The sequence below is a fragment of the Mobula birostris genome, chromosome 29 (assembly GCF_030028105.1).
Source record: "Mobula birostris isolate sMobBir1 chromosome 29, sMobBir1.hap1, whole genome shotgun sequence".
Classification (NCBI taxonomy): domain Eukaryota; kingdom Metazoa; phylum Chordata; class Chondrichthyes; order Myliobatiformes; family Myliobatidae; genus Mobula; species Mobula birostris.
Genome location: NC_092398.1, coordinates 26,687,902 through 26,700,997, shown reverse-complemented (window position 1 = coordinate 26,700,997; position 13,096 = coordinate 26,687,902). Strand labels below are relative to the sequence as shown.

Genomic DNA, 13,096 nt, shown 5'->3' with positions numbered 1-13,096 from the left:
GGGAGGTGCACGTCAGGCTACGGCGTAGGGTACACGGCTATGCTGTACCTACGGCGTAGATTTGATGCAAAGTATAAATTGGCCTTTAAGAACCTCTCAGTGAATTAACTGTGGAACTGAAGCTCATTGGCGCCACCCTGTGGCTCTGCAGGGAGTGGAGCTGGTTGAGGCAACACGTGTAATAGTCATATGAGTCCATTGGCCTTCGTTCTATGCAGACGGTACCCACATACTGCGATAGAGGAGTCGGAATCAGTGATTGGGACCACTTCTTTTTATGCTATATGTCAATGGGATTGATGGCTTTGTGGCCAAGTTGGCAGACAACACAAACGTGAAGGGAAAGGTTGTGTTGAGAAAGTAGAGGGGCTACAGGAGGACTTAAGATGGATTAGGAGAACGGGCAAAGAAATGGCAAATGGAATACAGTGTCAGGAAGTGTATGGCCATGCACTTTGGCAGAAGAGATAAAAGCATAGATCATTTTCTAAATGGTGAGAAAATTCAAACTTCTGAGATACAAAGGGATTTGGGAATCCTGCAGGATTCTCAAAAGGTTAATTTGCCGGTTGAGTCGCTGGTGAGGAAGGACAATGCAATATTAGTGTGCATTTTGAGAGGACTGGAATATAAAAGCAAGGATGTAATGTTGAGACTTCATAAAGCACAGGTGAGACCTCACTTGGAGTATCGTAAACAGTTTGGGCCTCATATCTAAGAAAGGTTGTGCTGACATTGAAGGGTGTTCAAAGAAGGTTCATGGAAATGATTTTAGGTTTGAAAAGCTCATCATTGAAGGAGCATTTGATAGCTCTGGGCCTGTATTAACAGGAATTCAAAAGAATGGGGGGGGATGGGGAAATTGCTGATACCTATTGAACACCGAAAAGCCTCAATAGAGTGGATGAGTAGATTATGCTTCCTATGGTGAGGGAGTCTAAGACCAGAGGACACAGAGGGGGGTCCATTTAGAACAGAGATGAAGAGGAACTTCTTCAGCCAGAGAACGATGAAATCTGTGGAATTCATTGTCACAGGCACCTCTGGATGCCAAATCATTGTATATATTTAAGGTTAATGGATTGGTCAGGGCATGAAGGGATACAGGGAGAAGGAAAGGGGTTAGACCTGAGAGGGAAAATGGATCAGCCATGATGAAGTGGCACAGCAGACTTGATGGGCCAAATGGTGTAATTATGGTCTTATGGAAACAGACGGGTAAAGGGACAGAAGGAGGGTAGGGGTGTAGGTAGAGACACAGAGGAAAGGGGTGTAGGTACAGGGGAAGGTGGGTGTTTACCTGGAGTTTCTGTGGTACTGACAGCCGTGCTGTCTCTTGCCACCTCCCCGGCTTCAGGCTTCTGCTCATCAGTCTGCAACGAACGGCAGGAACCTCTGTTAGCGCACAGCGCCGCCATCCCACCTTGCCACCCCTCCCTCTGGCATCCCCTCATCGCACCCCTGCTTCCCTTCACCCTGCCCACTGTTCATCTCCCCACTCCCCTTTCCACCTTCTGCTGGTTCAACCCTGATTTAACCCCATCCTAATTACGAGACAATTACAATGACCAATTAACCTACCAGTACGTCCTTGGACTGTGGGAAGAAACCGGAGAACCAGGAAAAAGCTCTCGCGGTCCACAGGGAGGACTTATACAGTCCTTGCAGAGGACGCCGGGATTGAGCTCTGAATTCCGAGGTTCTGAGCCCCACTGTCCCCCTTGCCTACCTGCTGCATGTGTTCTCCAGTACATGCCCACTGCTTGACCCCTATGAAGTTCTACTCTCCCTCCCCCCCTTCCCCCTTGCCTACCTGCTGGATGTGTGCTACAGTTTGTGCCTGCTGCCCCTGACCCCTATGAAATTCTACTCTGTCTCCCTCCCTCCCCGTCCCTCCCCCCCCCCCCACCGTTGCCTACCTGTCGGGTCTGTGCCCCGGTGCGTACCCGCTGCCCCTGCAGCCTCTCCAGGGCGGCGCCCACCTCGCGGGAGGCAAGCGCCCGCCGGGCCCGGTCCTGCCACCGGATGGCTCTCTCGGTCAGGCACTGGAGGGCTTCCCCCTCGGGCAGGCGCACCGGCAACCTCTGCAGAGCCACCAGCAGCGAGAGGATGAGCTGGAGGCGGGGCCGCCGCGAGCGCTGGCACAGCGGGCACAGGAACCGGGCCTGGCCGTCCCGCCAGCTGGGCGATGAGCGCCCCGGGGAGACGCAGGTCCCATGGTAGCGGCCGCCACACAGCTCACACTGCAGCGCCACCTCACCGGCCCCTTCCCCACACACGCAGGCTGGGGCCCCTTGTCCTGCCGCATTCCTTCGCCTCAGCGCACGGATGCCCTCCTTCTCCTTCTGCTCTGCCTCCCGGAATGCCAGGATCTGGGGGAAGGTGGGGTGGGGTGGGGAGAAAAACACAGGGAGGAAGAGACATAATTCAACAACACAGCAATACTCAATACCAAGGATTAACAACCCTTTTTATGCCATGGACCCCTACCATTAACTGAGGTTGGGGACCCCTGCTCTATACAAATAATTAGTCGTAGTGTCAAATTAAACCTGTCCAAACTTCTCTAACATTGAAATTGAGCTGGCATCCACCACTCCTGCTGGCAGCTCATTCCACACTCACACTTACCACCCTCGGGTTCACCTTTCACCCATGACCTCTGATTGTAGTCCCACCCCACCTCAGTGGAAGGAGCCTGCTGGTATTTACCCTGTCTTTACCCCTCATAATTACCTTCCTCGGGGAGATAAATAAATTTGACTTGTTTCCTTTGACCCTTTTAATCAACAAAGCACAGAAACCACATCCTGTCCAGCTTGATACGGCAACTGTTCTGCACGAGACCACAAGAAACTGCACAGTCGTGGACACAGCTCAGCACATCAAGGAAACCAGTCTCCTCTCCACGGACTAAATCTACACTCATCGCTGCCTTGGTAAAGAAGCCAGCCGATAAAGACTCATCCATGTCGGACATTGTCTCTTGCCCCCTCTCATCAGGCCTGAAAGCTTGTACCACTTACAGCTCTACCCTGCTGTTATAAGACTATTGAATGGTCCCCTTGTAAAATGGACTCTCGACCTCACAGTCTACCTTGTCATGGCTTTGCACTTTGACTGCCTGCCTACCCTGTCTACATGCTGTCATTATATTCCCTTGTGCTATCCCATTGCATTTGCCTGATGTGTATGGAAGGCATGCAGACTTGTGTTTTTCACTGTCCCTCAGTAGATGTGACAATAATGAACCCATTTTTACCAGTTTGTTAATGAATATAGAACACTACATCACAGTGCAGTCCCTTCCGCCCACAATGTTGTGCCGACCCTTTAACCTACTCTCACCCTCTCGTCCTACATACCCTTCATTTCTCCATCATCCATGTCTCTCATCTTCACCATGATTATGTGCCATGTCGTATGATGTGGGCGATTGTGGTTGTTCTTGGCAAATTCTTCTACAGAAGTGGTGTGCCACTGTCTTCTTCTGGAGCAGTGTCTTTACAAGACAGGTGACCCCAGCCATTATCAAAATTCTTCAGAGATTGTCTGCCTGGCGTCAGTGGTCACATAACCAGGACTTGTGATCTGCATTGACTGCTCATACGACCATCCACCACCTGCCCCCATGGACTCATACGATCCTGATTGATGGACTAAGCAGGTGCTACACCTTGCCCAAGGGTGACCTGCAGGCTAGCGGAGGGAAGGAGTGCCTTACACCTCACATGTCCTTTGGTAGAGACGCATCTCCACTCCGCTACCCACTTATGTCTCAAGAGTTTCTTCAACGTCCCTAATGTATTTGCCTCTACTACCACCCTTGGCAGCATGTTCCAGCCACCCACCAGTCTGTGTATAAAACATACCTCAGATATCCCCCCTATACTTCCCTCCAATCACCTTAAAATTAAGCCCCTTCATATGAGCCATTTGATCTGTGCCTCTTATCATCTTCTACACCTCTATCAATTCAACTCTCATCCTCCTCTCCAAAGAGAAAAGCCCAAGCTCAGACAACCCATCCTCATCAGACATGCTCTCTAATCCGGGCAGCACCTTGGTAAACCTTTAAAGAACTCTAAGATCAATCTAATCCCTCCCACGCACAGACAGAGACCTCCATTTTTCTTTCAAGACAGCACAGGCCCTTCAGACCATGATGTGGTGCTGACCCTTTAACCTACTATAAAATCAAACTAACCCTTCCATTTTACTAATATTCATGCATTTAAGAGTCTCTTAAATGCCCCTAATGTATCTGCCACTACTGCCATCCCTGGCAGGGCATTCCACGCACCCAAAACTTTGTGTAAAAATCTTAAATCTGACATCCCCCTTATAATCTTTTCCAATCAGCTTAAAACGGCGTCGGGAAACTCACAATGGATCCGGGATCCCGTATGTCTTGCGCGGATAATCCCAGGCCATCGGTGTCCGCTTTATCTAGTAGATTCTCCTTGGCTTTCTTCCACTTGGATCTCCTGGCATTGTCCGACCCAACATCAGCACAGGGGCACAGAACCTGTTGGCAAGGGTGCCAGTTAGTTATCACTGAGGTTATGTTACCTCAGAAACCCCAGCAGTGAATGAGGCTTCAGTAGCGTCATGGGCTCTGATGATCATATAGCCAGGCAAAGGAGTGGAGTGGGAAAAAGGCGAGACGAAGGAAGCTAGAACTGGGTGTGGGGTGGTGTGGAGAAATATCAGAGAAGGAAAGGGGCATTTTGTAAGTAAGATGCAGTTTCTGATCCATTTGAGTTCCATGGTTGAGCAGTTTGGGGTGGGAAGGACTGTGATTCACTGTGTAACACAGAGTGAAACTCCCTCCACACTGTCCCATCACACACTCCCGGGGTCAGACACAGAGTGAAACTCCCTCCACACTGTCCCATCACACACTCCCGGGGTCAGACACAAAGTGAAACTCCCTCCACACTGTCCCATCACACACTCCCGGGGTCAGACACAAAGTGAAGCTCCCTCCACACTGTCCCATCACACACTCCCGGGGTCAGACACAAAGTGAAGCTCCCTCCACACTGTCCCATCACACACTCCCGGGGTCAGACACAGAGTGAAGCTCCCTCCACAGCGTCCCATCACACACTCCCAGGGTCAGACACAGAGAGGAGCTGTGCTGACTGAGCTGGGAGAAATCGAGGCAAAACTACTGGATAAAGTTCGTGGAATACTTTGGAGGTGGCTCTAAAAGTCTCTTGGACAACTGAGTGAGTGACGGCGCTGGTGTGGAAACTCGGTGTGCAGTTTTATTGCCAGTTTGGGCTGGGTTTGTTGGCGGCTGCTAACTGTGTAGCTCCCAGCTGCGGCCGCTGGCAACTCGCCAGGAAGCCGGTTCGCTCCAAAACCGGAGGCAAACACCGTCGTTCCCCCCCATTGACATTGGGGCAACGTTCCTCCTCCATTGTTTTCCTGATTTTCGTCCGGTGTTGGTGCCGGAGCATCTGGAAGGACGTTTCGGCCTCTCCCGGCCTGGGTCTCTGCAAGTCCGACGGAGCCTTTCCTGGCGTCGAGCCAGCGAGGAACTGTCGACTGCAAACTTTCCCGGCCAGTTATTCGACTCGTCCCAGGACTTCCAACCGGCACTGCTGTAGGATTCTCGGACTGGAAAGAGCGCCAGCATGCCGGACCGGTCTCCAGGGAGTCGCGGGCCTTCGGGGAGTTACGCAAGGGCGGCTGCCTCCCCGGCCTCGGACAATGCCCTGTTTCGGTCGGTGAACGTGGGGTGCAATGTATTTTGCGCCCTGGAATGACACTAGAAAAGTGTATGGAGGCAATGGAGGACCTTGTTGGGAAAGGTGGTATTCTGGCCACCGAGAAGGAGTTCAGAAAGGCGGTGTTTTATCTGGCGAATGAAGAGCTAGTGCACCGGGCCCTAAGCAGGGGAGTCATGGTAGACAACATCTTTTTACCCATGGAGCTGGTGACAGCCCCCACGCAACGTATCGTGCTTGGGCATGTTAAGCCTTTCATTCCAAATGAAGACTTGCTTCCCCCACTGGCCCGTTTAGGGCAAGTAAGGTCGGAGATCACTGCCATCCGACACAAATTTAAGAGACGCACCCTCCGCACCGTAATCTCTTTCCAGCATCAGGTATTCATGCAGCTGGAAAGGGAGGACGATGTTGAGGGCCAGTTTACTGTCCGGCACGAGGGAGTGGATTATCAGGTGTACTGGAGCTCCGAGCGCCCGCGGTGCCATGCGTGCAGGGAGGTGGGGCACTTTCGGAGGGACTGTCCTGCCGCCCAGAACCCGAGGGAGCCCATTTCGGGCACCAGTGCCCCAGCTACCTCTGCTCCTGATCCTACTCCTGCGCGTGCGTCTGCGCCTGCATCTGACCCTGCCCCCGCCCGTGATCCTGCCCCAGCCCCTCACCCTGCCCCTACTCCTACGGTTGGGTCGGTCCCTGCTCCTCTCCCTGTGGTTCAGGTGGGGGACGGGGTGGAGTCTGTGCAGAGTAAGAAGGCAAAGGGGAAATCCAAACACAGTAAGAAGCGGGCCTTTGAGGCCGCAGAGCTCACGCCCATTTCGCCTGAAGTGGAGCGTGGGGCTCGGGGAGGTGCGCAAGCAGACGGGGCGATGGAAACAGAAAGCGCCGCCCCATCGGTGAAGCCTGCACCTGTGTGCTCCTCCGGCGTGAAGAGGAGAAGGGAACGTTCCCACAAGAGGGCAGGGGATGTAAATGCGGGGGAGTCCCAGGAAGGGGTGGGAATCCGGGTAGGGGTTGGTTCTAAACCTGAGTCCCCAGATGTAGCCATCAGTCCTGGGGTAGATGGTGTTGGTGTGCAAAAAGCTTGTGATAGCCCTGTTTGCACAAATGAGGCAGCCCTGGAGGCCTCCACCCAGGACCTACAAGTCAGCGCCTCTCTGGAGGCCAGTGTACCGAATAATGTAAGAGGAGACGAGACAAAGCTCTCTCATTCTCAGCACCAGGCTGCTTGTGAATCCCTTGGACCAAAGGTGCCGGGTTCCCCTCTATGCCTGCCTCCTGGGGAGGGCGATATTCTGTGCACGTCGACCCCAGCAATTAATGACTTGCAGGGAATCCCTGGGGATTGTCCCTCCACTGTCGCAAATGTGGATGAGGCTGATGCGACGGTGGAGCGGACAGGTAAGAGCGAGGTGCCCGCTGCGTGGTATGGGTCACAAGCGCAGCCATCTATTGGAACATGCAGGGAGGCCGATGGGGATTCTGTCTGCAGTGACGGGTTGGAGGGGGACTCTTTCGATAGTGAAATAATGGACATCCTCACCCCTCCTGAGAAGTCCCCATTGATACCTGTAGAGGAAATTAAGCATTTTATTCTCACCTCTGAGGGTGCCAAGCACCGGCCTCAACTAGCCTCGCTTCGCTGGCCCAGCATGTCGAGGCTGGTGAGGTCCCTGCGAGTCATCCTCGGACGAAAGGGAAAGGGAAAGAGGAATGCGGTGGCGGGGAACCACAGATGGCAACTAAAATCTTTCCTAGATGACCTAGTAAGGGACATTAGAGGGAGAAGCAGCCTCGCTCCTACGGGGGATGGTGGGTCACAGGGTGTCGCTGGTACTGCTCGAGCCCGGAAGGCAAAAAGTAACCTTGCTTCCTTTCCGGACAGTGTGGTGGGGGGCGCCTCCGCTCTCACCGAAATGGGCACAGCTGCTGAGCCCTAGTGTGCTCCCGCCATGAAGCTTACCATAGCTAGTCTCAACGTAAACGGCAGCAGGGGTCCTCTTCGCAGGTATAACAATCTCTCAGTCCTCAGGGATGGGCGGTATACGGTGAGTTTCCTGCAGGAAACCCATACCATCCCTGGGGACGAGTCTGCTTGGCTCCTGGAGTGGAGGGGCGGGGTCTACATGAGCCACCTCAGCTCCATTTCTAGCGGGGTGGCGATCCTGTTGGCCCCGACTTTCCAGCCAGTAATTGAAAGAGTCCAGGACGTTGTGCCCGGCCGTCTGCTCCACCTGGTTGTGCGCCTGGATGGCGTACCATTGCACTTTATCAATGTGTATGCTCCCAGGCGCGATGTGATGCAGACGCGCCTATTCTGCCAGCTGTCCACCCTGCTGAGCTCCATCGATCCTGGGGATTGCGTCATCCTTGGGGGAGATTTCAATTGTACCCTCGAGGCGGAGGGGCGTTCGGGCCTCCAACGCGACCCAGCATCGGCAAAAAAGTTAAAGGAGCTAGTCGGCTTCTTTGACTTGGTGGACAGCTGGCGGAATTTTCACCCCAACTCTAGCGCCTTCTCGAGAAGGTCTAGAGAAGGAGGTTCCAGGATAGACCGCATTTACATCTCTCGGGCCTACGTCTCCTGCGTGTCGACGTCCTCCATGCGGCCGGTGTCGTGCTCGGATCATCACCTTGTGTGGATGGAATTTATTCCACTACACCCTCGGGTGGGATCCGGGTATTGGCATTTTAACAACCGGCTGCTGGAGGACAGCCGATTCCGGGACTCGTTCCGAGCTTTCTGGGTCTCCTGGAAGGAGAGGCGGAGAGAGTTCTGCTCCCTACGGCTATGGTGGGATGTGGGCAAAGCCCACATCCGGTTTTTATGTCGGGAGTACACTGGGGGGTTGACAAAGAGGCGGAGCTCTGAGGTTGAGCGGCTTGAGAGAGCGTTGCTTGACCTGGAGTCCCGCCTCGGTCCGACCGCTGGAGACCAGCAGCTGTGGCAGGAATACCAGGAGAAGAAGGACGTACTAAGGAACCTGCAGCTCCAGCAGTCCCGGGGTGCGTACGTGAGGTCACGGATCCAAATGCTGCAGGATTTGGACCGTGGCTCACCCTTCTTCTACTCGTTGGAAAGGTGGCGGGGAGTTCAAAAGCAGCTAGTGGAGCTGCTGGCTGCCGATGGCTCCTCCATCACGGACCCTGATGGAATTAACAACGAGGTCCGTTCATTCTATCGGTCCTTATTCTCGCCTGATCCGTCAAATGCGTAGGCGTGTAATGAGGTCTGGAAGGATTTGCCTAAGGTCAGCCCAGAGGACGCAGTGCGTCTGGGTGACCCCCTGACTCGGGAAGAGCTGTCCACTGCCCTTTGGCAACTCCGGAGGGGCAAGTCCCCTGGTTTGGATGGACTGAGTGTTGAGTTTTATCAGGCTTTTTGGGATGTCCTGGGGGATGATTACAGCCTTGTCCTAGGCGAGAGCCTAGCCACCGGAGAAATGCCCCTCTCATGGCGAAGAGCTGTTGTGGTCCTACTGCCCAAGAAGGGAGACCTCCGCCTGCTAAAGAACTGGCGGCCGGTCTCCCTCTTGTGCGCGGACTACAAAATCTTCGCCCGGGCAATGGCCAACCGTCTGGGTTCGGTAATTGGACAAGTGGTCCATCCTGACCAATCTTACACAGTCCCGGGCCGCTCCATCCAGGACAATGTCCACCTAGTACGGGACCTGATCCACCTACTCCAGGAGACTGGGACCCCGGCAGCGTTTCCTTCTCTTGACCAGGAGAAGGCTTTTGACCGGGTGGACCACAGTTTCCTGGTGGGCACCCTGCAGGCTTTTGGGCTCAGACCACACTTTGTGGCCCAAGTTCGGCTCCTGTACTCTGCCGCAGAGTGCCTAGTTAAGATTAACGGATCATTGACAGGACCTATCCACTTCCGAAGAGGAGTGCGTCAAGGGTGCCCCATGTCCGGTCAACTGTATGCGATCTGTGTCGAACCATTCCTCGGCCTTCTTCGGTGAAGGCTGACAGGTCTGGTTCTGCACGAACCGGACATGGGGGTCGTCCTCTCGGCCTACGCCAATGACGTACTCCTCATGATGACAGACCCCTGTGACCTGCGGAGGATGCGCGAGTGCCAAGATGTTTTCTCGGCGGCATCCTCCGCCAGGATCAACTGGGCGAAATGTTCCGGGCTCTTAGTAGGCCAGTGGCAGGTGGACTCCCTGCCGGAGGAGATGAGAGCTTTTGAGTGGAGCACCAGACGTCTTCTCTATCTGGGAGTCTACCTGAGTCCTTCTGGGGAGACCTGGCTGGCGAACTGGCAGGACCTGGAGACAAAGGTCATGGCCCGGCTAGGGCGCTGGTCAGGCCTTCTCAGGGTGCTTTCCTATCGAGGCAGGGTGGTGGTCATAAACCAGCTGGTGGCCTCCATGTTGTGGTACCGGATGGTCACCTTGGCCCCCCCTGCCCCTTTTGTCGCAAGAATGCGGAGGAAGCTAGTGGACTTCTTCTGGGGAAACAGGAAGCACTGGGTCTCTGCAGCGGTTCTGAGTCTCCCAGAAGGAGAGGGCGGACAGTCGCTGGTGTGTGTACGCACACGACTGGTGGCTCTCCGCCTCAGGACTCTGCAGAGATTCCTGTACGCCGAGCACCCTCCCAGGTGGCACGTGTTGGCGACTTTCTTCCTCCGGAGGGGCTGCTGTCTTGCCGAAGATATGCAGCTACCACCGGCGGGCGTCAGCCGTGCTGCTTTGCAGAGGCTGCCCGGCTTCTATCAGGACCTACTGAGAGTCTGGAACATAGTTGCCTCAGGCCGGGAATCCCCTCCTCTGGCAGAGGGCGGGGTCCTGGCTGACCCCTGCCCTGCCTCAACGGATGTCAGTGCGGCTCAGGTGTGTGGAACGACTCGGGCTGAGCTGCTCGTCGGGCCCAGGCCCCGCAGCCTTACCCGAGAGACGAATCCACACAACTTGAGCCGTCTTTCATCAACACCCACAATCCCATTCAGGGATGCAGGCAGGAGGTCCCTTTATGGGCTGCTGCTCCACACCCTCCACTTCCTAGCATTTGTCCACCGTCCCGACACGCCATGGCGGTCGGTCTTTCCACCTGGAGGTGAGGGGGGTCCCCAATGGAAGTCCCTCTACAAGGGAGTCCTTCCCATGCACCTTGGGGATCTCGGCTGGAGGGTGCTGCATAAAGCGGTGCCCTGCAATAAGTTCTTTAGTTTGTACACGGATCTCCCAGCCGCGTGTCACTTCTGCGGGCTGGAGGAGACCGTGTACCACATGTATGTGGAGTGTGTGAGGCTGCAGCCCCTTTTCGCGTATTTGCGTGGGCTGCTTCTCACCTTCTGGTTGCATTTCAGTCCCACCCTATCCATATATGGTCATCCACTAAGGAGGGGGGCACAGAGGGATGAGGATGTCCTTGTCAACTTGCTCCTGGGGCTGGCGAAAATTGCCATCCGTGGCTCCTGGAAAAGGGTGGCAGGAGGTTCTCCCCGGGCGGACTGCCTGGCTATGTTTAGGGGGTATGTTCGTGCCCGGGTGAATATTGAAAAGGAATACGCACAGTCCATGGCGACCGTAGAGATGTTCCGGGACCGTTGGGCTCCGCGGGGTGTAAATGCCATCATTGATGAGGATGGCAATATATTGGTTTAACATGTATTGTCTGTTTGTAGTGTAGTAAATGTGTTAGTCACTGAGTTTGTAAATATTGTATAGCACCGACATTTGTAATAAAGAATTTTGTATAAAAAAAAAGGGGTCAGACACAGAGTGAAACTCCCTCCACACTGTCCCATCACACACTCCCGGGTCAGACATTGAGTGGAGTTCCCTCTACACTGTCCCACCACACACACCAGGGGTCAGACAGAATGAAACCCCCTCCACACTGTCCCAACACACACTCCTGGGGTCAGACACAGTGACGCTCCTTTCACACCGTCCAATCACACACTCCCTCTGCATCATCCCGAGATTTAGGACAAAGGAACGTGATGTGCAAGCCTTGATCGGTGGAGGGAAAAATCAGTGGATCCTGAATGGTTTGCCTGCCTCTCAGCCATGGGATGGGAACGTCTGAACCAGTGAATGGACTCATTGGGGTGGTGGGATTGGGAAATGGGAGGGGGCCGAGGAGAACTAGGGAGACACAGTGGGTGTGGGAGATTCAGGGGCACGTGGCACTTGCCTCCAGTAGCGTGTAGCAGGAGTTCCTCTTGAGAAACGTCCTGGTGGCTTTCTCTCTCCAGGAGTGGGCAGCTGCTACCTGGCTCTCCAGCTGAGGTAGTTCTTCCATGCGAACAGGCAGGTCGCGCCCTACCGCCACCAGCCCCTCCAGGTCGTCCAGGCACGGGTAGTGGTCTCCATTCTAAAAGCAAACCGGATGCTTGTTAAAAGGTGGGGGCTGATGGGGTTTGCTGAGGTTTGGAGGGTCTCTGTTCTTTCATCTTCACGGTGCATGTCTATCCTGTGTAGGAGTGAGGCACTGGGAATGCAGTGGGAGGGGCGACGAGGAGGGAGCGCTGCACTGCGAAGGAGCGGTAAGGAGGGAACACCACGCTGCAGGATGGACGGCAAGAACGGAGCCTTGTGATGTGGTACGGGAGGTGTTGCAGTAGTGGTAACGAGAAGGAGTGCTGCGCTGTGGGAAGGGCGGCGAGGAGGGAGAAGTGAAATACTTAAGAGGAACCTGAGGGGGGGAGCTTCTTTACTCAGAGGGTGATGAGAGTGCGGAACGAGCTGCCAGCAGAAATGGTGGATGCATGTTCGATTTCAATGTTTAAGAGAAGTTGGACAGGAGGGACGTGGGGGGGCTACGGTCCAGGTGCGGGTAGATGGTACAGAGAGGAACAGGCCGAAAAGGGCCTGTTTCAGTGCTGTACTCCTAGTAACAATTTAAATCTGGAATTAAATGTCAACCAGTTATTCTATGTATGAAACTACTGCATTATTCTGAAATAGTAGTGGGGCAGTGTGGAGGCTCATGTGTTGGCAAGTTCAGGCTTGAAGCATTCTGTATGGTAGGAGAGCATGGCCACTGAATGGTATTTCAGGAGTTACCCAACACTCGGGTATACTGTCTGCTGCTGAATCCACGATTCACAGGATGTGTGAATCTCTTAAAGGGACCTACCCACACACAGGCCTGTGTGTCAGTAATGGGGTCCACCTCCCCACAGGCAACCTCAGGATAGTCATGAGGGGCACATATAAGAGGAATGGTTACAGTCAGAGAGTGCACAAGTTTAATGCGAGAAGAAGGAGGGGCAATTTTTTCCACACAGGGTGATGGGTATAAGCAACAGGCTGCCCGAGGAAGTGGTAGAGGTGGATACAATTACGATGCTTGAGAGAGACCGAGGTAATTCCACCATGTGGACAGCCCCAAGCCTGGCTGTG

The 13,096-nt window shown here is 54.3% G+C and overlaps 1 protein-coding gene across 2 annotated transcripts in view; it reads right to left on the bottom strand.

The window, feature by feature from the left end:
* kdm5c (lysine demethylase 5C) overlaps positions 1 to 13,096 on the bottom strand; it is a 135,601-nt gene that overhangs the window by 8,365 nt on the left and 114,140 nt on the right. For both annotated transcript variants that reach the window (XM_072246617.1, XM_072246618.1), the window contains exons 21-24: positions 11,886 to 12,065; positions 4,388 to 4,528; positions 1,920 to 2,372; positions 1,301 to 1,373 (exon numbers count right to left, since the gene is read on the bottom strand). In XM_072246617.1, the coding sequence (XP_072102718.1) occupies positions 1,301 to 1,373; positions 1,920 to 2,372; positions 4,388 to 4,528; positions 11,886 to 12,065 (847 nt within the window). The remainder of the gene's footprint in view (positions 1 to 1,300; positions 1,374 to 1,919; positions 2,373 to 4,387; positions 4,529 to 11,885; positions 12,066 to 13,096) is intronic.